General features: G+C 33.3%; 1 protein-coding gene across 2 annotated transcripts in view; it reads right to left on the reverse strand.

Annotated features, from left to right (window-relative positions):
* Positions 1–27,565, reverse strand: part of LOC130655621 (receptor-type tyrosine-protein phosphatase F-like) — a 148,029-nt gene that overhangs the window by 46,442 nt on the left and 74,022 nt on the right. For both annotated transcript variants that reach the window (XM_057458394.1, XM_057458395.1), the window contains exons 6-17: positions 23,844–23,991; positions 14,547–14,830; positions 14,049–14,184; positions 13,727–13,965; positions 11,889–12,036; positions 11,687–11,790; positions 11,330–11,528; positions 6,986–7,088; positions 4,858–5,104; positions 892–958; positions 625–712; positions 155–327 (exon numbers count right to left, since the gene is read on the reverse strand). In XM_057458394.1, the coding sequence (XP_057314377.1) occupies positions 155–327; positions 625–712; positions 892–958; positions 4,858–5,104; positions 6,986–7,088; positions 11,330–11,528; positions 11,687–11,790; positions 11,889–12,036; positions 13,727–13,965; positions 14,049–14,184; positions 14,547–14,830; positions 23,844–23,991 (1,936 nt within the window). The remainder of the gene's footprint in view (positions 1–154; positions 328–624; positions 713–891; positions 959–4,857; positions 5,105–6,985; positions 7,089–11,329; positions 11,529–11,686; positions 11,791–11,888; positions 12,037–13,726; positions 13,966–14,048; positions 14,185–14,546; positions 14,831–23,843; positions 23,992–27,565) is intronic.

The raw sequence follows: 27,565 nt of genomic DNA on the forward strand, positions 1-27,565 counted from the left end.
TCAAAATTTTATTATTATTTGATCTGTTTCTTATAACAGAGATTTATTATTCAGTAACTCTTATGGATCGAAGAAAGAAGAAATTGCAAAGAGCATTGTCATTTTTCGATTAATTTGAACATAAGAGCTATACTTCTTTTGTCGTCTACATTACCTAATTTAAACTCATCAACATTGAGCAACTGTGCTTTGTTAAATACACCAGCTATGTAAGGTTCGTTGTAATCAGCAGTGTCATATGTCTCCAATTCCTCTTGTTTATATAACGTTGGCTCTTTTTCTTGTAAAGTTGTCTTGTTCACTTTCATGATTATAATAAAATGATACCTAAAATTTAAAGCCCGGAAAAAAGAGAAATATTTGTATAAAGCTTTTTTCATTATATATGCTGTTTATTTGTTAACGCTATCTAATCAGGGAGTGATTATAACTAGATTTAATAATCGCAGTATAATTGGAGGCAATTATACTGCGATCTACCTTCAATCATTTCCTCCATATCCAGTCTTGATTGCAGGGATCTTTACGTATTTTGTTCAGTAGCGCATTTGTCTACCAAAATTTGGTCTACCAAAAGATTTGTAAAAACCGGAAAGTAAGTGATATGAAAAAAGATTAATTTACTTTATATTTGATGGACCTTTCACCAGTCTAACAGATGGAGTATTATCATTCAAGATTCTTGGTATAAATACGCTAAGGGCATTGCGCTCTAAAATAAAATATACAAAGAATTACAATTTATAGTATGTGTTTCCAACTTTTGATATCTAGACTAGCGTTCAGAGTGCTTACAAAAACTTTTGTAACATTTTCCCCAAAAATTTTGAAGGTAGGAAAAATGGAAAATGTAATAGATAAAAAACAAAATGGACAAATACACAATCTTACCTATCATGATTTCGTGAGATAAGTGTGAAAAATAATTCATTTTCTTGAAACCGTACTTTGTAATGTCCTAGTTAAAACATATTAGTCCATAAAAACATAAGCCTATTAACGTTAGTCATTTTTGGTCTATTGCAGCACCGGGGGAACGGGGCATAAAATGCCCATGGTCCATAAAATTTATTAATAAATTTCGCATGGTCGTGGAAAGTCTAAACATAAGCAAATTTAAGGTAAAAGTAAATAAATTATGGCGGCCTAAATTTATATGAGACTTATTCACTAAAGAAGAAATAAATTCATTTCATTTTCATTCATCACATTTTTAGGATTACGGCAAACATTTTTTACTTATGTTGGATGAAATGTTGGATGAAAACATGCATGTTGGATGAAGCAAAATTTTAGGTTTGTGGGACTGCTTTTAAAAACATTCGAACGATAAAGACTTCATTCATTCCTGAAAAACAAAATGGCGGACTGAAGGAGTTCTGCAGTGCTGCTTATGTTGCTGAACGAACTCGTCGATTCGCACGATGAAAATCCAACCCGCGCAAAATCAAGAGAGTGGATAAAGAGGAGGGAACAAAATAGATATTTTAGTAATATCATTAAAGAATTGAAGATCGAAGACAAATTCGGATTTAGGGAAATGTTTCAGATGGATGTGGAGGATTTCGATTTCCTCCTTAATGAAATATCCCATCTGATATCAAATTAAAAACATTCCATTCAAAAATGTTCGAAATTCGCGGGATTTTTATATGTTGGATAAAAAGTACCACCAAACCAATCCAACATGAAAATTCACACGAGTTAGATAAGGAATTCTTTTGATGTTGCCGAAAATGTTAGATGAAATGTTTGACGGCGATCAAACTTCATCCAACATAGTTCAACAAGATTGTTTTCTTTTCTTTTGAAAATTTCAATTTTTTGAAATTTTGAAGTGACTCAAACCAAAATTTCCAGTCCAAAAAGTCCAAAATTTCATCCAACATCACAAAAATTGCCCGTTGGATGAAATGTTGGTTTGCCCCCTCCTTTAAAGGTAAAAGGTTCCTTTTTTTCGAGAAATATTTATGTGGATGACATAAAACTTCGTAATACATATAGCATATATGTTGTTCCAGGTAAGAAAACAATATAATGTATGACGTCGTTGGGATAAGGAATAATTTCATTTTTTTGCATCCATTTTTCTTACAGATCTGGTCTGTATTTCATCCCTGGGACCCATAACGGCTGCAGCAATCATATAGGCATTTTAGCAGTTACAAGAAATGTTACGAGAAATGCAATGTCACACTTCCCTCTCCCCCTTCTCCCTGTGTATAAAGTATGAATATCTCTTTAATAATAGCCGTATTCCGTCTGTCTGTTCGTGCGTCAAAAAGACTTGTGTTAACCACGCACGAAATCGCGCACAGCTCTTTGATCTTTTTGCTACGCTATTTTAAAAATTTATTTTGTCTTTTGTGTTGTTTCACAAAAGTTAAAATTAATATTTTCTTATACAAAATTCATGGTTAACTAACTTTTATTGTTCCTTCGATACAGTTTCTTTGTTATAAATAACTACGGTCAAAGTTGCGGACAATTACTTTGCGTTGTCTATTTCATTGAAAAAGTTTTAATTATTCGCGCCTTTTCAAGGAAATTAACAGAAACAACTTTCGATAAGAGAAGGAGAACAATAATTTTAGAAAGATTTTGTAAGTGATTTTTTGTTTGTTGTAAACATGAATGTGACATTTATTTCATTTGTTTCATCTTCAACCATTTATATTTTTAATGACAACAATAAACCTGGATGTGCTTATTTTTTTGCTGCAACTTATTGTTTTTTAAACTGAACAAAAAGTGTAAGAAAATGTCAAATTTAGTTTTTTAAAAGCTATTTGCAGGGAGGAGCCTCTTTTTTACATCAAACTCAGGCCGTAAAATGCACAAATTATTGTTAAGTATATGAATTTTACGAGAATGCGGCGTAACACTACTTCCGATAAACTATACTATAAAGAATAAAAAAAGTGTAGTTTACACTGCTTCTGTGTATATTTCCAGGGACCATGACTACCGCAGAGTAACTTCATAACAGATGCGCGAAATAACTTAATTAACAGATGCGCGAAATATAATTACGTCAGCAAATTCCCGTGGATTGTTTCACGGGTTAACGACTATCTCTTTAATAATAGCCGTATTTTGTCTGTCTGTCCGCGAGAGCCGCGTCCCGTAACGGAAACACGAAATTTTGTAAATTACGCGCCGATACCAAATGCGATATATTTTTACCGACTTTGTTTTGACCGCTCGCGCGTAGAATACCATTCACAATGCCTGATTCTTTAAAAAAAAAAACAACATTTTCGCGACCAGAAAGAATCCAAGATCTTCGCGGAACGAAGGCCATTTTGATAATGGTCGTGTTTGTGGTCAGTGTGTGAGGTTTGTAGGCCTGTTTGACTTTTTTATCTTCTAAAAGCCTTATATATTTGTAATATTTGTTTTCTGTTTGTTTTCAATGTTAGGATAAATATATTGTCACGTTTTTTAGCCACGTACAGATCTTAAACGCACCAGTTTTAGGATGTTTGGCTAGGAACGAAGATTAGCTAGCTATAGCTACTAGCTAGCTAGAGCCTCACTTATTGCTATTCTGTTTGGTATAAGAGCTTTTTATCCTAGCCAACATTTATTTTTATGTTGAGGCTGTGGCTATTTAAAAAGTGAAAGTATAAAAATGCAGTTTGGCTACAACAATATTCTTAAGCAATACATAATTTTTATGCTAAATGCAGTTAGCTAGCTAGGTATAGCTACATATTTTATAATTTTTCTGCAAACTTTTTCTGCAAATGAAATGGCTGAGCGATTGTTTTGGCTGGACGAGTAACGACAGGCTGTTCCCTGTGTTTTTATTTAAACCGAAGTTGCAATGAACATTTTTTGAAAAGGGTAATACGCCTTATGCGCCTGTTCAACTGTGTTTAACTGTACTAAGCGGTTAGCCCAGTGTTAAAAACAGACTGTTTTTTGTAAAAGGCTGTTACGCCTATGGGCATGTGCAACACCGTTTACCTGTATATACTAAGGTCAGCCCACCACTGTGACAATTAATTTTTAAACTTTCTTGGGAATCACGCCTGGACTAACCGCTCAGCCCTGTGTCTGCGAGAAAGTTTTTTTCAAAAGGGTATTATTCCTATACGCTGTGCAACGCGGTTTAACTGTACTAAGCGCTCAGCCCAGTGTCACGATTAATTTTTTAACTTGCGCAAAAAGTTATTCTGCAAAATGAAATAAAATTGACGATTGTTTTTGCTATGATGGAGTAACAACACTTTGTAAACTCTGTTTTTATATCAGTTATCGTTGCGGGAAAGTTATTTTTTGAAAAATATGTTACAGTCGCACACTATAATGGTGTATGCGCTTCAAAAGATTAACGACATACTGTATACCTGTACTAAAGCGCTCCACCTGATCGTGTGGGACAGTTTACGGCTCTTATTAAGCGCTCCACAGAGTGTTCAATGCCGGATCACACCTTTACTTGTGGCTTAACCCGGCGTTTCGACGCCGGGTTTCCCGGCTAGTCTCTTTAATAACAGCCGTATTTTGTCTGTGTCCGCGAGAGCCGCGTCCCGTAACGGAATCATGAAGTTTTTAAAATGCGCACCAATACCAAATGCGATATATTTTTGTCCACTTTGTTGCGACGGATAAATTTAAAGGACGGGCGAACCCGTGGATTTTTCCACGGGCTACGACTTTATAACTATAAAATAGTTCTAAAGATTTTGTTTTTAATTACAGGCCTCAATAAAAGTTAGGAAAACTTGACCACCCAGTTTCATGTGGAACAAAAGTTGATGCCAAGTAAAAGAGGCTGCGGATACTTTATACAATCCCTCGGTGCTAAATTAGAAACAATTAAAAAAAGAAAAAATCATGTAACCTTACATTTCCATCTATAACAGCCCGAGCATACAGATAATATTCTCCAACAACTGATATTCTTGCATTTAAACCGGTAATATTTTCTTGACCCTCTACGAAAGAATATTTAATACCGTCTGTTGGCAAATCATCAGCCTTAATTAGGGCAGCACGAAAATAATCTAGATTCTTTGATTCAGATTCAGTTTGATTAGTTAGTTGGTTTGGTAGGTTAGTCTTTCGAGTTGTTGATATCACAATCTCATAATAGCTACAAGTTAAGAAAAGTATAGCGTGTAAAGGTGGTAAACGTAGCACAAAATCAGAAGATTCCAGATGAATATATTCCATGCACAAGCAAGTACAAACAAAAATAACAGTATTGTTCAATTAGAATATTTCGTGTTATTCTTAAATAATCGAGCAGCTCCGTGAAACAAATATTAGCTCACGAAGTGTATTTTCATGAATGCAAAGCATAATCGAGAGGAGATCGAGCACATTTGCTGAGCGTGCATAATTTCGTAAATTGTATTTTTTAGACTATCAACGACAGCCGTGATACGGTTTTTACAATAAAAAGGTCTGTGGACGAGGTTGGGTAGAGTTTGCCAATTCTAAGGTTGTACGTCAGAAATAGACTGGAATTATTATATTTTGTCGGGAGATAGTAACTTTTATTTCTATTTTTAAGGTCAACGAACAGCATTGTTATCGGTTGATCAATACAAATTTTCTGACCGTCAGTGAGCAAAATCAATATCCTAAGGAGCTACTGAATGCAATTATTCTTAGATTTCTTAAAAATATTTGAAGAAACTGAGACCAACAAGCCTCCTTGCACTGTGTAAGATGGAAGTAGTCTTTGCGTTACTATTTTACGTTTCCATTTCAGATAAATGGGAAAAATAGTTTGGTGGGTTTGTTCCCGGATTCTTATCGTCAAGTGGACTTGAAACTGATTTTCCTTACAACGTTTAAGATCTATCTAGCAGATCTATTTAATTTTAATAAAAGAAAAGTACCTAGAAGACTTAAATCTCATTTGGTGTACGGACTACATTGTACAAAATGCCTATCGTTTTATGTTGGAAACACATCCAAAACGACATCTTCAAACTTATTTGGTTACGTATTGGAGCTTTTTCTCCCAGTCAATTTTTTTCTTAAATAATATCAAACGGCTTGATAAACAATTTTTTTATCATATAATTGTAATAAAAATATTTTCTTTTTCTCATTTCTTTTTTTCAGCATATTATTTCATTTACAAATAAATTTGCTAATGTGTAGATGGAATTCGGGTCCTATGAGTTTAAGCAAGTAAACTGACATTTGGGAAGAGCCGTAGCAAATTGGAAGTAATGAGCAAACTTTAACTTAACTTTAGTCACGAGTTATTTATAAAAAAACCTGCAAGGGTATGGTGTTCATGCTTATATACAGTTTTCTGTAGCGTATTTTGAAAAAGAGTGATTGATTGTTGTACGAATAAACAAAATGATGATGTTTCACTAGTAGTAACAGTAAGAAAAAACAAGTTACACTTTTTTGTGACAAATATCACTAATGAAATAGAACGCATACAGGATTAGAATGTAAAGAGGTACAATTCATTTTATACTGGCTAAACCCAGAGTACTAAATAACATGTACAAACACTTTTCGATACCTTTAAGAGAAATAACAAAACAAATATAAATTGGGATAGTTTTTTACAAATGGCAAAATTTTGTCTGAATAAAAAATTCAGCACCACAGTTCCACTCCAGTTAATATAAAAAACAATATATTTTCTTTAGCTTATTTCTTAGCCTAGGGATCAGTGGTGCTGAAAATCGAATAAAGAACGAAGTATGTGTAGCTTTCTTCATTTTCATCAAAACCGATGCGATAGCTTGCATTACCTTTGTTTAAGCCAAATACATGAATATATATTCGACGTGAAGTAAACATGGTCATAGTTAGATATCAGTGACGTGCTGAAAATCACCATTATCCACGAAAAGCCATTCGAAAACTTGTAAGATTATTAACAAACAAAACTCTAAATTTCCACTCTTCCTTACGCTTCACCAATTGTGTATTTGTTATTATATAACTAGATAATTTTCATGCATACAAAGTGCAGTATTTATAAACATGTTCTCACCTGATTGGTCCGTTTCGATCCGACGAAGTGGTCAACGTGACAATTGTTGCATTGTGGGTTTCATTAGAAGTAAAAATTTCAGTTAATCCAGGTGATGGTGGATCTAGTAAAAAAAATAATGGTTGAACGTAAATCTTCTATGATATTTTTTCTGTAAGAAGTATAATGTTTTGCCATTGAAATGTTTCGAACTGATTTTATTATAGCTAAATTGTGTCATTTTCACGAACTTTCTATTTTCAACTTTCATCTTCTAGTTCGTCTTTTTTTCAAAGTACTAAATGGCCACCGAACTTAATGGTCAGCGTGCAATAAATCCTCTACAAATTTTAATAAGTATTTTTGGCGAAAGTGCTAAACTTCTAACGTTCATGCTGTTATAGTTTTTCGCTTATGCTTAACTTAAATTTTAAAGATTTAGAAGACTTGACATGCTTATAGCTTGGAGGAAAGAATACGGAAGGAGAAACAACTTCATTTCTGTACGCTTTAAATGTATTGAATTTTCTATTGCTTTTAATTTCACAAGAATCAGTGCGTGAGGTGCTCGACCGAGTCTTTTTCGAAAAAAAATGATTAAATTCCATATTCTCCTTTAATAGGGGCTAACTTTTTTCTATTGAAATCTGACTGTAACACGCTGCAGGCACGTGATATTTGTATGGGAAGTGTGCCTAATATAAGTCGGTAAACATTTCTGTTAAAAACTTCAACAATACGTTTAGAAATAAGCGTTTAACCGTGATATTAACCTATTTTTGAAGGCTTGAGTATACCACTTTGATCATGCAAAACAATATAGATAGATATGCGCCGGACGAGTGCCGACAAAATGTGTGCTGGATTATTGTTTATTCTAACTAAAGAAATAACTTCTTATAACAGAACTTCGTTTTAAAACGAGATATAAACTTTTTCTTTTTGTTTACAGAAGTGTCGAGCATGTGCTTCTTCACTAAATATGTTAACATAAGAACAAAAGAAATTTTACCGATTTCAATATTGCTTCTTGTTTTAATAATATTATCAAATTCATTATCAAATTATCTAATTGTTTTTATAACCAATCATAGTTGCGAATTGTTATTCACGAATAATTTAGTCACACAACCGCCAAAATTTCAAATTAAGTTTCTATACAGACACCTGCTAGAACCTCACGCAGTGTTTCAATAGAATTGAAAGAGTTGTTTCTCCTTCCGTATTCTTTCCTCCAAGCTTATAGAAGTTTTGCTTATAGAAAAGAGTAGCTACATTCCTAGAAGTTTCAATCATTACCTAGTAAGAAGTAAACAGATTCAGCTGTGTATGTAAAACGCGCCCTGCACTTCAAAACCAAGTAGAAAGAGAACAGCCTGACTTTGTTATGGATTTTTATTATTTCCTTTTTTCGTTCCTTATATGGTTAGTAATTTTGTTAACCATACAAACCAACTTATATATATTTATTTTAAGATATTAAACTAGCTATAGCTAAACTGATATATGGGCAGCTGTCATACAGCAGTCATATTTCTACTTGGGCGTAGATAGCTAAGTAAATTTTTAATTTTGTACACTCAGCTAACACAGTTACGACTGCTGATCTTTTGCCATATATGATGTTTTATTTTAACGACCTAAATCCTATTATGGTTAAATAAAAGCGAACGTGAAGCCATAGCTGAATAGCCAGGCAGTAATAGAATGTACCATATCAGGCCCAAATTAATTAAACTGTGTAACCTTAGACACGACTAGTCTAGTATCAATTTTAAGTATTAATTTCAAATATCGCAACTATCATTGAAGGAGAGGCAAACAAATTGGCAGCCAGAAAAGAAAGTTAGAGATAAATAATTATAGTTTTCTAAAGCCTTATATCTAATAAGATAACTGCTCTGATTACAAATTAATAACTGTATTTCACGATTAAGTATCTATAGCTCTTCCTAACAACAATTTTACAGAACCTTTATCGCAGTATGGTGTAAAAATAAGTAGGGTTTAGAAGTACTTACCAGTAAACATCAAAAGTAAGATCTTCGACTTCAAATAACAAAGAATATTTTACATACTATATTAATAGCAGCATTTTATAACCTTCGTTTAAACTTCTTTGAAGTTAAGAGATATCTATCATGACCAACAACAACATTTTTTTCATGTTTTGGTCTTTTTTTTACAACATACTGCGATTTTTATCGATAAAGTTTGCTATGATGAGATGGCCCAAATTTATTGAATACACAACCGAAAACATTCAACCACAAATTGAACGCGCACTTTATTTACGAATTTGTATTTTCTTCATTTTTTTTTTACTGACAAATCTGTTTAGTAAGTTCATTAGTATAAAATCACAGAAATATGTTTGTCACTTGTTGTTTAACATTTATGCTATTGTGACCTTCAACTTCTTCTTGTTTAATTATTTCGTCGTGACCATCACAATAAGGAGAAAATATATTCCGTTGTCTTTTAATATAGCCACCCCGTTGGCAAATGTGTAAGAGTACTGGATTATTAATAATTCGGCAATAACAAGATGTAAACAAAACTGGTAATTTTAACAGACTGTTTTATATTTTGGGTCTAGTTTTAGGTGAAAATACGGTTTTTTATGTAAAAAATATCAATGTTTATACCTTTTTATACCTACATTTTTAAAAATTTTTAATGTCAAAACATTTTTAGTGTTTGCTTCAGGATTTGTTATTCTTGCTGTAACATGTAATTTAATTTTCTATCCAGCAGACAAAGCCAGGTGTGTCGGTCTGTTCTTCAAAATTACACTGTTATCATGAACCTTTATTCAACAGCTGTGCGCAGTTCGCCTCTCCATTAAGCTCAACCCTGAAGATCTTGTTACAAAAGATAAAATTTTTTGCGTTTTTTCATCCCAAGAAAATTCTTCTGCTTTACTTGATAACTTCTTCCCTCTTGTAGAAAAACTAGAGTCAGCATTTAATTAATAACATATTAGGATTCGAACATATTATGACCGGGGGGGGGGGTGAATCCGCCCCCCCCCCCTCAATAACTTTCCATAGGCTTGTCAAAATTGAATCAACCTTAGCACACTTATAGTACGTCATAAAAGGAACAAAATGGCAGGATTAAATTTTTGCTTGCATCAGCCCATTTTCTGTGACGTCATGAAAAGCTTGAAATTTGTTCACAATGCCACTATCTACTTAAAATTCAACTACTTTAGTTCTAGACCGAATTCTTACATTCTGTTTGAAGTTTCTGAAAGCTAAATAAAAGTTATTTAACATATTTTCCGGTTTTTACACAGATCGCCTGAAAAACAGTCAAAAATTGCCCGGAAAACCGGCTTTTCTAGCTTTTCGGGTAAAATCCGAAAAAAATCGGAAAATCGGATTAATCACGTATCCAAAACATGTGAAATGATTCTTCTTAACGAAATAAAGTTGTGTCGAAAGTTTCAAGTTCTAATGATTATCCTAACAAGAGTTATTATATTTTCTTCATTATAAGGGTTTCATAGAGATTTTTAGGGGTAGTTTCGAGTAATAGCCAATATCGAAGCCTCTGAACGGTATGAGACCTAAAAATTTGGCATGCAGGCGTCTAATAGATAAATATTGAAACTCAGTAAGTATTGTAGCAATGCAAGGTAGCATTAAGGAGTTATTAAAAAAAAAAAACCCTTAGGGGGGGGGGCGGAATTCGCCCCCCGGACCGAATAGGGTTAACGAAAAAACCAGGTCGATATGCACAACAAAAAAAGACCTTAATGAAGGGGTTGAATACATTTAAAATGTAATGAAATTGAATGAGTTACTCGAAAATAGTAGTTAAAAAATGATAAACGAAACACTGACTGGAAAGAAAAAAAAACAAAGAGTAAACATCGTGAAGAGTGGACAATTTTAAAAAAAAAATTTTTATGGAAGAACTGAATAAATTAGGAACGTGTAGTTCCGAGAGTGACGAGGAAGAAAAAGACATATCTAATAACGGCAACAATAACTAGTGTCAATGTAGAGCGTACAGCAGAAGTATAGGTTGTAGAGATACAAAAAAATTCCTGACAAACACTTTAAACGTAAAATGAAAATAACATTACCAAGCATGATTTCTTTTTTCATGTTTCCGATTTATATATTTCCTTATATATTACATCTCTGTTCTAATTGGTCTACATGTTGATACACAAATATGCACGACAACTGAAAAAGTAATTTTCTGCCAAAACCTTTGGTATATTGCGACAAAATAAATTTGTTTGTACCACAATTTTATCAAAAATTGATTTATTCAATAGTGCATTCAACACAAGTTTCTTTCTACCGTTCTACTCTCATTACTGGGAATAAATTAATCTTTAAAACTTACCTTTTGGTTGGACATAAAAATCGTATGGTTTAGCAGATTTTTTTACTCCTTGAATATCTGCCGTAATATTAACTTGAATACGAGCTGCTGAGAAGTTGATGTCTGAAACATTATAACTTAAATGTGTTGTAATAGTGTTGATTGTTGAGAAGGAGAACTTGTGTTTATTTTCATACTCCTTTGACGCTGAAATTCTAATCTGAAAGAACAAATAAAGCTATGAAAGATGCAATATCGTATTACACCATTATAACCATTATAATATACTTTAGATGTATTCTACATATAAAGAAATTCTTTTTATTTTAAACTTTTAAAGTTATGGCAGAACGTTTTATCATGACAAGTGCCACATACATGATATTTGTCCACTGGAAGAGGATGCGATTTTGGTGCTTTCCATGTAAATGTGATTGTTGAAGAAGATATGCTTCCATGTATTGTGTGTGGCTCTTCTAAAACTGAAAATGCGAGAAAATTGGTAATTAAACTACCTTCTCAATTCAGTGACTCTCATTTTCATTAATTAAAAAAACAACCAAGTTTCACTGTCTCTTACCAAATTGACATCCTTTCAATCGAAATCTTAAACAGCATCTGCCATTGTTACATAATGTTGGAACAATGTGTAGAAAATTTGTCACGATGTAGGGATTTAGCCAGTTTACAGATAATGGAGATATCCGTGCTGGTACACCAACTAAATCCTAAAAGTATCATACTAACGTAGTAACATAATAAATATCGATTGGTAATTTTGGGGAAAAACAATGTAAAAGTAGGTTAAAAATTAATGGAATATTTCTTTCTCATTAAATATGGCACATTTCGACGTTAACATTTAGAGCACCCTACAAACTGACCTGTAAGAGTTAATAAACAGTGTAATAGATTGCTTAAAAGCATACAAATTGTTGCAGATACAGGTTCAGTGCAGTCCGTAAATAGTTGTAAAGTGAGTATAAATTTTTTTGTTCTTGTCCTTTCGAATGGTATGTTTAAAACACGCTGTTATTCAGAATGTGCAACGATAGAAAGTAACACTAGTGACGCAGATTCTACTTTAACAGTTCCGTAGCCCCTTTAATTACTAATACTATTTTATTCTTTTAAATATTTCACGATGGTTGGCTACACATTGACAGAAAAACAGTTTTCTAGTTATATTAAAAAAATTACATCAGAGATTCAACTAAATTTTTTAGAGTATTCAACTTTTATCTTCTCGAAATCTTTAAACATTTATTAAAATAATATATTTACTGATACACATAGGCTGTATTGGAATGACTATGAGTCAAATACAGTAACTTCAAGAGTGAGTGAGTGAAAAAACAAAGGTTTGGTTAATTAAATAACGGTATAATTACGGTACGTCATTTGCGAAAAAAACAAAACAACGCATTTTCTTCCAAATCTTATTCTGCGAAATATACATACTAAAATACTGATTAACATAAAAACGAGATTATTTATTCACGAACTTCTAGTTTCTAGGGAAGCAGTGTAGATATGGTTTGTTTAGTTGCTTTACTTGCAAAATTATTTTGCCAACAATCTAAAAAAAAGTCCCCTTCTTAGTATCCTTATGATTGCTATGATCTTTGTGGGAGGTTGACTTCAAAAAGCCTATTTGCTTTCTCCCATTCCACATAAAAGTTGTTTCATGAAAAAACACATAAAATAGATACCCGAACAGTTTTGACTGAAAATAAAAAAAATAATAACTCTAAAATTTTGTCCACAAAATGGTTGTCATGTGAAACTTTGAAAAAAGCATTGTGAAATCTTTGTTGTGAGTCGGAAACTAAATTTTAGTTTATAGCTACCTAAAATGCACTAAAATCACTCCCGGTACATTTATGATTTTATGTTTAACTAAGGAAAATATGTTTATTACGCGACATTTTCTTCCCTAGGGAAAGTTAACTATCCTATAATAAAAAAAAAAATCTTTTACTGTGCTGAAAAATTTCAACTTAGGCTTTTCGCAAGTCATTGCAACACGACGATCCAGTATGGTAATGATTAAAATTATTTTTACCGTAAGTAACATTTCACTGTAGAAGTAGTTGCTTATTTATTCTTATTCTTATTCTTATTTTTATTTATTTATTATTATTTTTAGAGATGACGTAGGACCCAAGAGCGAAAAGTGTCAAGAAGACTGTGAATGCTGGTGTCCGATAGATAAATGAAAACTTAGGTGGTATCACAATCATGCAGCATAGCAAAACAAAGTTGTACCGAATAGGGTTAATTGTGATTATCGCAAACTTTATTAACATGTTAAGCCACCACACTGCGCGAACTCCAAATATAACTAGATTTTCATCCCACTCTACTGAATACTCTTGATATAAAATCCCAAAAATACAAGTAAATTACAAGGCATACCTCAATAAGTTCATATTTTGTTACACCGTATTGTACTTTGTACTTTTTTACCCAGTCATCTCTGTTGGAATCTCCTTGTAAAATTATCCCGGAGATTATTATTGGTTTGGTGAATGTAATACGAACAAAATCAGCATTATCTGTTGCACACCATGCACCTGGACTGTTAATATCAACATTAGGTACAATGGAACCATTTCTTCTATATATATTCATTTGTGTCAAAGTTTGGAAACACACTAAAACAAAAATTTAATAGAAACTTGATAAAATCAGTTATTTGGAATAACTTATACAAACAACAAATAATCCAAATTCTTACCTGGATCATAACCATAAATCTCAACTTTCATACCACACTTGTGGTAACAGTCTATAGCTGTTATTCTGATGTATTTCATTGTCGTGGGTTCCAAAAAGGGAATAAAATCAGCACCTAAATCCGTGTTGCCCAAATTCTAAAACATTTTACGAAAATAAATTTTCATAAGATCATCAATGATCTGTCAGCATACGAAATAATTTATTCTTCAGAAATTTGTTAACTTGTCGCTTCCAATGTGTAAAAGTCTCGCCGAACTGATGAGAAGATATTAGGGTCAAAGCATGTTTCTATTAACGACATACTTTCTCAGAATAGAACAGTTCTAAAAGTTTTGACGTCATTCTATTGTACCAACCTCAAAAAAAAACTCATTTGTTAGCTAACAAATGAGTACCTACTATTTTCAAAATTCACAGAGACACAGAGATTCTGCACTAATAAAAGAAATTGCATAAAAATTACAACGTATTTAACCAGGAATTTACAGATACTAACCTGTTTTAATAGGGTAAAAGTTTTACTATCGTTTGAATACTTTATATTGTATTTTTTTATGAATTTTTTTGTCCACCCTTCGAACGAACCTTGCATGGATATGCCTGTGACTGTTTTTGCTTTTTGAAAATCAATTTGTAAATACATTGGAATCTTATAATCTATTCTATGCATTCCATCGTCAGAATTAAACAATCTCGATGCTGCTTCATTAATCCCATTATTACTCTCTAACTGTGTGTTCTTAATTATGCCACTTGACATACCAAGCTGTAAAGGAATTTCTAAATAGAAATAATCAATTTTGTATCTGTTTTCCAAATAATTAAATATAAAACTAGAAAAGTTAAAACAATAAAAATATAATCAGTTGCTTGCTTTTTTAAGGGCTAGAGAAATTTTTTTCGGATCAATATGAATACCTTAAAAGAACACAAAAGCTGCAAAGACTGCAAAAACAAAAGCAAAAATAAAACAAACAAAAACTACAGAAGTACGATAGTCGTAAATAATCGTGCTTGCAATGTATCTTCAAAATTAATAGTTGTCATGCTAACATTTTAAAGCAAAACATATTTGCTTTATAAACATCCTTGTTCTTCTCATTGCCTAATTTAGTTGTCTGTAATTCATGCTTTGTACATTATTTTTGCAACATAATATGGATCAAATCAAAATTAACATATTATTTCAAATTTTCTGGAAGTGGGTTAAAACTATTACGCAAGAATGTTCTGACTTAACTAATAATCCCAACGATGCCCATATTTTTGTTTGTAACACGAGGTGAGTGAAACGTATTATTGGCATGAGTGTTTTTAATGATTTCTTTGAAGGCATTTTTACCATGGTTCCATTCCATTATATTTTTGAAATTGATATAATATTTATGAAAAAAAAAGATTTTGATTTGGTTATTATTTCATTATCCTTCAATCTGCAAAAATATGTTATTTTGGTGCTAAATATGAAAATAAAAAGAATGAACATTTTTGTAACTGCTTCAATAACTTCCAATCTATAAAAAACATTATGAAGGTGTTGTGCTTTCTTATTGCTGGTTTGATTACAATATTGCTGATAAACATTAAAATAAGTGTTTTTTATGTTGTCATTTATACCCCTTCTTCGACCAATCGTTAGAATACTTAACGTGTATCGTGTATCTTAGAGAGTCAGTTTAATAGCGTTTTAGTGCTTAAAGGGCGTAAATAGGCGTGAACGCGTTGGGGGCTTTCAACGCAACCCAAACCCCCAGTTGTGTTTTGACACACCTACAGTGCGATGTTGACCCTACGGGTCAAAGGTTCGACTAAGTATAATTTTTTTTAGGTACGACTCTGTAAACAACGTCAATAAAGTTAATGCTTAACAATTAAGGCTTTCATCTGACACATTTAGAGCACCAGTTTCCATATGAACTTCTAAGGTAGGATTTAAAACTTTTTAACATGTGAAGTTTGAATGTTAGTCCTAATAGAATTGTTGTTAGAATTTGTGCGTTAAGAAAATGAACTTTTTTTAGCGTCAGTTTCTTTAAAATTGAACATCTTGAAGGCAAGGAAGTACAGTATAGTCTCCATAAATCGAACGGCCAGGGGGAATAGGAAAGTAGTAGAGGTTTTCAAGTTTTTTCAAAATTTTTTCCTTATTTGCCTACCAGATGAACAAACACAGTATAATAAGTACGTAGTTTTACTTATTGGGGGTTCTGGGTTGGTGAAATACAAAAACAGAGCGTTTTAGTTGCGTTTTGCTAAAAAAAAAATCAGTTTTGATTGATTGTTTACAAGTATCATCATAATCTCGTTTGATGTTTTTATTCAATTCCTTTAGGAAGCCAACATTTCTTCCCCAGATTTTGAGAAAACGCTTAGGTCCTCAAGGAAGGTGATTGCTGAACGCACTTGTTCGGCCGTTATGGAGTCAAAAACCTTCAAGGGACAAAATAATCTGTTCGACTTAAGGGAACATTCAAGTTATGTAGGTTCGAGTAGTAGAGGTTTTTTTATAAGAGTTTATTAGGAAATTTTCACGGTGCCAACGAATTCGTTCGAGTTAAGGAGACGTTCGAGTAATAGAGGTTCGAGTTATAAAGACTATACTGTATATACCGTTTGGCATAGCACGAAGAGATAAGCTAGTTTTCTATGACAAATCCTGGGAAGTAATTTATAAGTTATTTTCTTTGAAAGTAAAGTAAAAAAGTTATAATTTTCTAGTCTGACCTTCCGAGATTTTTCATCACTTCTCTGCGTATCCAAACTTATTAGGCTGCTGTTTGTTTTTAGTTAAACCAAAAGTTACAAGAGCGTTGTGAAAGAGCTTTTCACTGTAGGCAGTCCTCGGAAATTTGTAACATAACTTTAAACTTGAGGATTTCTTCCGCATAATACAATTAGCTCAATGATTGTTTTTGGTTATTAAAGTGTAAAAACAGGTTGAATCCTGTGTTTTAATTGCTGCCAGAATTGCTGGAAAGTAATTTTTAATGCAAAGAGGTTCAAAACCGATTGAGGGAAAAAATATTAAATATTGGCAGTTGTGTATGTCATACCCTAAATAAGATTAAGAGATGAACTTTCTATTTAACGCATGTCGCTGTTTTAAAATGTCAATGAAAATACAATGACAAACGGCTTCCTCGGGGTGTGCCGCAAAATATCGCAGGAGGTCTAAAAACCAACCACGTGTAAACCTATTTGATCTAAGGTGTTTCGAATATATTATGACCGCAGGTCATAATATATTCGAAAGGGGAGGGGAGGATTCCGTCACTCCTCTTCATAACTTTTGACAAGTTGGCCAATATTGAATTACACTTGGCACACTATAGTACTTAATTACAGAAACAAAATGACAACAATAATTATTTGCTTATGTCAGCACTTTTTGTGACGTTATTGGAAGATTGAAATTTGTCTAATATACCACTATCTGCTTAAAGTTCAAGTACTTACATTCTTCAGCGAATTTTTACATTCTGTTTAAAATTTTTGACAGTGAAATAAAAGTTATCAAACATAAAAATAATGTTTCAAAAAATGGACAAATAATTATGTAAATTATTTTTTGAAAAATTTTTGGACAATTGTTATAATAATACAGAAAGTGTGTCCGTCTGTCTGTGACAGGCAAAGTTGATGTGTTTATTTTTCTTTGATGTTTTGAAGTTGCCGTAAACAAGCAGTATGTCCACTTTGCTAGCGGGTTTAATTTGTTTACGTCATGTGATGAAAGCGACTCATTTCAATTTGCGAAAACAAATTTAACGACTAACTTTTGGAAACTAGTTACCCCTCGACACCAAAAAAAAATAAAAGAACGATCCCTTCATCCTGAAAAAAGTGCAAAAAGTGGTTAGAAAAGCATATTTGAAAAAGAAAATAAAGGCCAGGTTAAGAATTAGAAGTAGAAAGATGAATTTAAAAGTTACAAGTGGAGCTAGAATTAGTAAAGTAAAGTGAGAATTAGAAAATAAAGGCTTAAGTTTAAAGTCGATTTGAATTTAGAAATAGTAAGAACTTTAATATTTTTAGACATTTAGTTTCTATGTCGCTAAAAATACGTCTTACTTTTTATGTAGCACACTTTAAGTTGTTAAGCAGAGTCGCATTTTCCAAGAAAAAGTTACTTAAAAGCCTGAAACTCTTAAAGTTTTATATTTCACCGCGTTTTTCAAAAAAGTATATTTAACTGGGTTCTTAGCTACTGTTATCTAGCTAATGAACGAGGTTGCCGATAAGCCGCGTACGCCGTAAAAAGTGCTGGCGTATTCGCTCAAAAAAACCCACATAGACCCGAACAACGCCCGAAAAAAGTGCCTTCTTCCAACTGTATTCCTCATGGCATGTTACAAGGAATTGCATTTCGGAAATGCTCAGGGCGAGTTTGGGAAAGTGCAGGTGGTTTCGGAGGACAACCAATATGACAAGTGGAGCAAATGTTTTAGATTTTGTGTGTGTTAAATTATTTTTTATTGTTTTGTTTCTGACGTCCTGTTATCCTTTTGTAAGCCTACGTGTAAAATGCCAGGTTATTTTTATAGCAGTTTTTGACATTTGATTTGAAATTTATGTGGGTTTATGACTTTGGATTAAAAAATGATGAGAGGATGGTATGGTTGTTCATTTATATTGTTTGTGTTGCTACTGCTGTTTTTTGAAATTTTGTGTAAACCTTTGTGGAAATAGACCACATAGGCGATTCTTGGGAAGAACTAACTGTGTGATGTCATTTTTGCTGGAAGAAAATTCCGCAGCTTCGAGTTTTTGTTTTTATTGACAATTTTATAATTTTTTTTGTAGGAATAAGTGTTTGGTGATGATAGAAAATTATATACTAAATTTTCTGACTGAAACTGTTTTTGTTTTTTATATTTTGTAATTTAATGTGCGAGGACTGTATGCACTGAAATGACTGCGTTTTCTATAATTTGATGTGTTTGATAACCTTTTTGTGAGAGATTTATGGGTAATATCAATATAGAACTGATTTTTGTTGAGAGAGAGAATGAACTGATTTTTGTTAATTTGCATGTGCTTCTTAAAAACCGATTTGTTTTACATTTTGTGAAAACTGTTGTGATGAGGACCGTATACAATATTTCCAAAGTAATTGATATTTGCTGATTCGAATTTAGTCCTTGCTCATTGCTTTTTCGACATTTGGTTTAAAATTGTTGGTAAAGAGCAGTACGGATCGTCATACTAAACAAATGATTTTGTTTTGTTAACCAGTTGATTTTTACATTTTGTGTATATTTTGGGGGGACAGGATGGTATGGAACCGAATAAATGTTTTTTCTAGATTTAAATTTGCTGTTTTCCAAACTATGTACAGCTTTTTGTATAGGCTTTTGTAAAAGCTTTTTTGGAAAAGACAATGTTTAAAATGCGTAAAGAACTTACTTAATCGACTTGTGGTTGAACTTCAGATTATAATATAAGTTTTCAACATAACATAATCACTCAATTACGTTTGAAATGACTTTTCGGCGCCAAATGTGCAAATCGAAATTGGAAATCAGTTACGACGTTTAAAATTTCTTTTTTCAAAGAATAAAAGAGGAAAAACAATAAAAACTGCTGAGGAAAGTTATAAAGTTTTTTCATCATTTTTGCATGTTTTATGATGGCTCCTCAAATTACTTTTATATAAAAACAGTCTGTGCTTTAAAGAGGTAAAAAGAAGAAATGAACTCATGTTTGTAACGATATTACCTTACTTTCTAACGTTAAAAACTAATTCTCTTATAATCTTTTTTTTATATAGCTAGCTAACAAATTTTTCCAACAAACTTCCGAACATGTTTTTTACTTCTCTCTACATTGCAATAAAACCAAGTCTTTTATATTTCAGATTGCATAACAGTACCTATGAACGTTGGCTATAGTAATAGTTTTAGTGAAGAAATATTTTTACGAAAACATTGTAAAGAACTTTAAATGTGCTCGCTGGTAAAGATATGTTAAAAACCCTCTTTTCTTATGCCCTTTCTTTCTTTTGTTCAACTTAGTTTAGCAAAAAAATAATAGAAAGTCATTTTTAATGTTGTTAGCTTTATCTGATAAAACGTAACACAGAAATCCAACTCGAAACGATGTTTAATTTAGCAAATTAAGAAACGGTGCATTGCGAGTCAGTGGACACTGTGCACTGTTCTTGATGTTGTTGTTGATATGATAAAAAAGTGTTTTCCGATGTTTATCACAAATAGCTCTGGGTACTAGAATGCTCACTCTGCAAACTGTTTAATAAGCGCTTATTAGCCAAATAATCGTTCCGGTAATATGAGAGTACAGAGTAAATAATTCAAAAACCAAAAAAAAAAGGAAAACAGAAAAAAGCAATTATTCACGGAAACCCTGTAGGATTTTTCTTTGTATTGTTTTCTATAAAAAAAAATTCGCAACGTGTATGCCATTTGCACTTGCTGAAAAACGAATACGTTTATACGGATTAACGGAATGTTCTGCAACTCTTATAGTAAAAAAAAAAAAAAAAACTGGAGAAAAACTATTATCAAACAGTGAAAAAAGAGCTCTAGGGACGGGATTGCTTGGGGCTTTCGAATTGCTAAAAAAATTTCCTGATGGTACTGTCGAGTATAATATTTCGCTTGCAAACATAGGGAACCTGTTACCGCTCCGCAACCCTTTATATATTGATTTGTTATTGGGTAGTATTCAATATTAATGCAATAATAACCGATTACCCCGGGCTGTACCGCAAAATATAGCCCGCTATATTGTTAACCGTCTAAGTTAGATCAAAATAAAAAATAAGAATTTTGGTTTAGTGTTCTTATGATAATATAATTCACTATCTCTACTTTTGTTAACACTTAAGGTCAAAATGCCAAAAAACAAACATTCTGTTTAGAATTCGAAAGACCATATAGAATATAATTTGGTAAACAAAACATTACGATGTTCAACACGTACAGAATAATGTGTAAAATTGAATGCTCAGGTAAAATATAGTTACAACAAATATTGAAGTAATTTTTTAAACTAGCTAGCTAGCCAAGAATAAAATGGGCTTCAACGAGTTTTATATTGACTCGGTAACCACAAAGCCGAAGGAACGAATCTGAAAATGAGAGGAGACCTATTTGTTATGATTTTGACGCCGCTCAAACGGCTGGAAATAACCTTGATGGTTGGAAGTAACCAGTGATGGTTGAAAATAACTCAATTGATGGTTGGAAATTACTAATGGCTCCCATGAAGATAGAAATGAGTCCCCCGAAGATAAAAATAAATTCAGCGATGTGGAATGCATCAGGGAATATCAATGATTATGGGATACAAAATGTATAACTTTTAAAGCTCAAATAAAAAAAAATCAAGCATTAACAGCCATATCAGAAACTTTTGGCGGTGAGAATGGTCAGGACTATTGTACCTTCTATTTATTCTATAACATTTATCTTAGCTAGTTAATATTCTTCCTAAAACACACATGCATTTATTTTTGAAGAAAATAATTGTGTAGTAAATAGCTCTTTAGCTGAAGTCACCCTTTAGCTGAAGTCACCCTGAGATAAGTTTTAAGGTCACTCACATTCAAATTTTGATTTTTTGTGCTTGAGTAGAAAGGACAAAAGGTCGTAAACCTGGAAAGATAAAACATTGTGGTGGTTCAAACCAATGTTCAAATCGACTTGTTGTACAACCCAACATGATATTGAAATATATATCAATTCTTGTTTGATAGAATACACATATACTTAGTTGAGGAAGAGTAGTAACTTGGATTTTATGAGTTTTCAACATGAAGTGATGTGTCAATTGTTCATCAAATAATATAAAAACTAACCACAAAGATTAGGATTACAGATATTAGGAATTTCCCTATGTAGTCCTTCTTTTCTTGTCTGTCATGGATGCACACGTACACATGAAACTCTGCAACTCTACAATTAGAATGAGCTATAAATTTTATCTAAAATATGAGCAACGTGACTTTGACTATTATAGCTAATGCCATGCTGTGCTATAACATGGACTTGTTTCATTTTTTAGTTGACTATCTACGCATGGTATGGAAAAACCTAAAAGATAAATACAGAAAATGTATAAAGAAAAGACTAAGAATGTCATGATCAGGTGCAGCAAGTGCAACACTTCCGGAATGCAAATTATTTGAACAACTGTTCATACACGATAATGCTTCAAATCGACACACAGTTAGTAATATTACAAATTCAGAAGATTCGCAATCTGAAGCAGATCTTTTCACGCCACCTCCAAGTCCTATGCCAGGAACATCAAGGTAAATCCTTAGTGCAGGCAGTACTTCGGATGAAGGGAAACCAACAAAAGGACAGCAAAGACAACAAAAACAGACCTTTGACTTTGTTGAACAGGCCTTAATTGACATGCTGAATCAACAAAATAAAAGTGAAGATACAGATGAAGATTTTTCGCTTGCTCAGAGCATTGTACCAACTTTAAAGTCTTTACCACCAAAAAAATAGACAAGCGAAAGTAGCTATACAACAATTGTTGATTGACTATGAATTTGATGAGTTGCTTATAATTTGTTTATGAAGTAAAATAAGTTAAAACATGTTATGATGGAATTTTTTGCTGTCAAAATACTTTAAAGGGAATAAATTTTGGAAGAAAAAATGCTTGGTGGAAATTATAATTTTGCTTGCGCGTCACAGGTAACGAGATAACGCATTGTAATGCAGAGCCTTTCGCTAGCACTAATTGCTTCGCGTTTTAATGATGACATGGTGATTACCGTTCCTACGTATCCAATTTGAAGGGTGTTATCCTAAAGTGGCAAAAATAGCTCTCTATCAAATAATTTAAGATCCTGAACCAGGAGATCATATTCTCCTTTTATTTTTCTCTCCTTGTAGATTTGGCGAACCCAGATTTTTTTTTCATCCGCCTTCGTTACAAAAGCAATGTAATAATTTTAAATGATTTTAAATTTTACGCGCCAAGTGTGAACAGAATTCTTCCGTTCGCAGCGAATACACTTTTAAAAAATCTCCCTATTCGAGCGACCACAGTGAATGACTGTGAACCAGCCTTTACGGTCGTCGCAGCAAAAAGCTTCCGACGATAATAAGCCAAGTTGAAACAAGCCCCGAATAATATAATTATTATATAATATAATATAATCATTACTTTTGTTAACATTTGAGGTAAAAATTCGCAACAGTTTTGTATAAAAACAGAAACATTGTACGCAGGATTTGAAAGTCCCTGTAGAATACATACCCATTGTAAAGTTTGAGACTTTGAAACAGAAAAATTTCTAACGTGGAATGTGCAGCTAATTAGTTATATCGAATACATGAAATATTAAAGTATATTTGTTATAATGCTGGGCTTTAACAATTCTTATATTGACAAGGTAGGCAAGAATCTGAAGGACAGAGTACAAGCTTGAATTAGGAAGTATTAGTGCTAAAATTTGTCTTTCGATATTTAGGATTAGTGATAAAACTGGTTATCTCCTTATCGTTTCTATGGACAATGTAGGTACTTAACTTGCTATATAGAAGAAGCTAGCCAACAAAATATTTACGCTGAATCTGAGTACTTTACCAGACTTCAACAATAAAACTTGACATTTTTGTTGTTTCAATCCCATAAAGTATTTCTTTATAGATTTCAATGCTTTTTGAAATTAGTTTGTTCGTGCTTAGGTATAATTTAAACTAACACTTTTCTTGACGACAGTCAATACCGGTCGATATCGACATGTCGTCAGGAGTGCTGTCAAGAAGAATTCTCAAAACCTCGTATTGCCGACTTGCATAATACTTACCATTGTCCACACAACCATAAAGCTCTATTCGTAGACACGGCAGATCGATATTCGCAGCCGTTGGATACAAACGAATATGATTAGCAACCATAGATGTTGTGAACCAGTTGTATGCTACGTTCAAGTTGTCGTCGTTCCCTTTGAATTTCTAAAATATATTGCATTTTTAGGCCGTTTTGATGCAAGAAATTAACGTATGAATCTTTAAAGATGTTACTGATTTAATCCTCCACCATTCCAAACTAAACGATGTTATCACATTTTTTTAGAACTATTTTTTGCCTATCCTTAAAGGTACGCAAAGTTTTATTGTTCGCAGGAAACACACTCAAATGCATAAACTGTTCCTATGAAAGAAATTCTTGAATTCTACTTCTAAGTAAAAATGCATTTCACTAAACATAAATATTTGCAACTAAATAAATAAATATTTTATAAATCTAATACTATTATCTAATGAAAAGGGGGTATTATGGCCTCTCCTACCCAGTTACTTTCAGTAAGTTTCCGCCACGTCATCGAAACATTCCAATTTTTGTGATTTTTGCTAGAATTTTATATGACTTTAGGCGTAACTGTTTCCTTGATCGACAACAACGATAATAAAGTTTAATTGCCCCTGACTTTGCCTAAATAATAATTTTTAACAAAGCAATTACATAATTTTCATATTAGAAGTCATTTAAGAAACTTAAAAACACATCCCTTTGTGATAAGAACCCCTAATGACAATGACTGAACAGATGAATGGTAATATTTTTAAAGGTCCTTTCCCATAAGAACCACTTTAAACTTTGAATAAATTATGAATTCTTCGACGGGTTTAAATAACTATTTCGTCTTACTTGAAATTTTGAAGACATTTACAACCTCAAACATTGTCATTCAAATGGAGATACAAGAACTGCTAAAATTCAAAAAATGATACATCAGTTTTTTCCGATTGAAATATTTTAGCTTTGACTGAAGTTTTATTGTATCAAGTCTCATGCTATCCTGAAATATATAGTGGGAGACACATAATGTGCCCTGCCCATTAAAGACATAGGTTTAATGCTCATGACCAATGTTCTACTAGAGAAGATCAACTAACGCAAGAACATCAAATCAGACTACTACATGTTGAGATAGTAGTCCCTGATCCGAATTATCCAGCGTTTGTTGGATTTGTGAAAATGATAGTAGTTACATACTCTGTATGTACTCACTTAGTTATTAATTTTGACGAGCTTCATCGCAGAGAACTTAAATGATTAAAAGAACTCAAAGTTAACTCAGATATAGATATTATACCTCAGTCATAACTAAGTTAAAGCTCAGTTATAACTCAAATGTTACAACTCAGTAAAACTTAAAAGATATAACTCAGTTATAACTCTAAAATAACTCAGTTATTTTAATAAGGTTTGATTTAGTATCAGCAAAGTGTTTATAAAGGAAGATTATAGACAGAGGATGCGTAATGCACGTATACTCCAGAAAGAGCTACACAAAACATTGTTACAGTCCATTGTTAATGTATTGCTAGTATTTCAGGAGCAAGCATTCACACTGCAGCCATGTTTTACTGTTTTGAGTCAGCTGTGAGTTTAGGCCTAAAAACACCTCACGCAAAGCAACAATTTGTGTACAGATTTCAATGCGAAAGGAGATAAAACCAAAGAAAGTTAAAATTTTTCTTTTTCGTCGTGATAATTGTGCTAAATGTGGAAAACAGATCATGACATTAGACCTACATGATATTTTCGTCAGCCCTGACATTTTTGGTTTATATTATGGTTGCATGATGACAGTTAAGTGAGTCAATGTCCTGTTGGCGGCTAAAGGAAACAACACAAAGATCATCAAGTGGTATATTGTGTCTTTTTTTAGAAAAAGATCTACTCATTATCGTTGTTGGACCAAATCTTAGAAGTATAATATCCTTATGATTAATATCGATCACTTACTGACCTAACAATCACTATATCTTACTTAGCCAGAATCAGTTATCCACTAGAGATAGAGAAGTGTATGGTCTGGTGCAGTTGCGCACGCACATCGCACACACATGGTTAAACCCAACAAATCCCCGATCATCCATTACCATGCAGTGTTGAGTCACGTAATTCAAGGGTAAGTACCTAAATACCGAACTTATCCATGCATAGCGAGATAAAGTCCCTATCATATAGCAAATGAGTAAAGAAGTTCTAGCGCACCTAGTAGGAGTATTCCCCTGCATAGTGTAAATGTCATCACAAATCAACGCATGCGAAAAATGATGGCAAAAATGATTTCCATACAATAAAGATGAACACACACACTGTAAAACAGTTATGTAATATTGCGAGAAGCCGTGGGCTTACGTGGCCTACGAAAAGCCAAATTGGTGGATATGTTGGAGAATGTACAAGGAAAGTTAGTTAAACCTATAACACCAGAGGATATGGACCTCTTCGAGAGGAGACAGAAATTGGCGAAGACCCGTGCAACTATAGGGGGTAAAATCCGGGAGTGGCATAACTGTTTATTACCCCCATCCCAGATGGACCTCTTTGAACAACAGGAACTTTCAAAAATTCTTTCCGTTGTAGGGGTTAAGATGAGGGGGTGGTATAACTGGTTAGTTGATGCTTTTCCAAGGCCAATAAAAGAGAGGGTCAAGAAAACATATGCAGCCTTCAAACGTAAGGTTACGAATCTCTATAGAACAGCTGGCGCGAGACCTACACTTCACGCTGAAGTCGAACAGGAGGCTGATGAAAACTACCTTGAGGATATACAAAATCTATATGATCAGACGGAGCAAAATTTTACGCCTCAGGAACATAAGCATGCCCTCCACAGGACATTTCGTATTTTTCGAGTAGTATAGAATGAGCCGACGTAGACGGGTATATGGGGATGGCAAGATCCAACATTAAAACCCTAATTGAAGAGCAGGTAGTGGAAATGGGATCAGCAAAGGTACAGCTGTCACTGTGGATCATGTGGAAGAAGAAAATAGTACCAAACTCGGAGGGGGTTAACGATGAGCATATCGAGGTTAAGAAAACCTTCAACAGTAACATGACGTCAATCTTCCAGGGTAGCGACGTGGACGACATGCTGGATAGGATGTTTACCAATGTCAGGACGCACGTGGAATTTCCCGCATTATGCGGTGAATGTCCTATATGTAATGGGAAAGAAGATCAACACCCTACGTCGATCGGAGCACAACATTAGATGTAACAAGCAGGTGAACCTACTGCTTATCACAGATGACAAAATGACCCACTACACAGCCGTCAAGAGTTTATCGCGACTACTAGGTAGTGATACTTTAAAGAACACAAAATCGAACAAGCACTATGGCTACTGCAAGGACCATGAGGCAGTTAAAATCACGATGCCAACAGAGGCCGAGAAATAGTTATTCTACAGAGATGGCCAACAACAATTCAAGGTACCCTTTGCAATATATTCAGATTTTGCTAGTTCCTGTAGAGGATGCCCCGGAGACCAAAAGAAAAAGTTTGAACAAGCATGTACCATCTGGCTGGTGTACCTATAGTACATTTGCCTATGTGGATGTACCGGACCCACTAACGGTCTACAGGGGTGAGGATTGTTTAACAAAGTTCGTGAATCATCTGGAGGATCAGGTGAAGCGGTTATATGGGACATTCCCGCAGCAACCCATGGTGGAACTGACAGAGGTGCTAAGGAGGAAACACAACGAGGAAACGCACTGCCAT

This window comes from Hydractinia symbiolongicarpus, chromosome 8 (assembly GCF_029227915.1).
Source record: "Hydractinia symbiolongicarpus strain clone_291-10 chromosome 8, HSymV2.1, whole genome shotgun sequence".
NCBI classification, from domain to species: domain Eukaryota; kingdom Metazoa; phylum Cnidaria; class Hydrozoa; order Anthoathecata; family Hydractiniidae; genus Hydractinia; species Hydractinia symbiolongicarpus.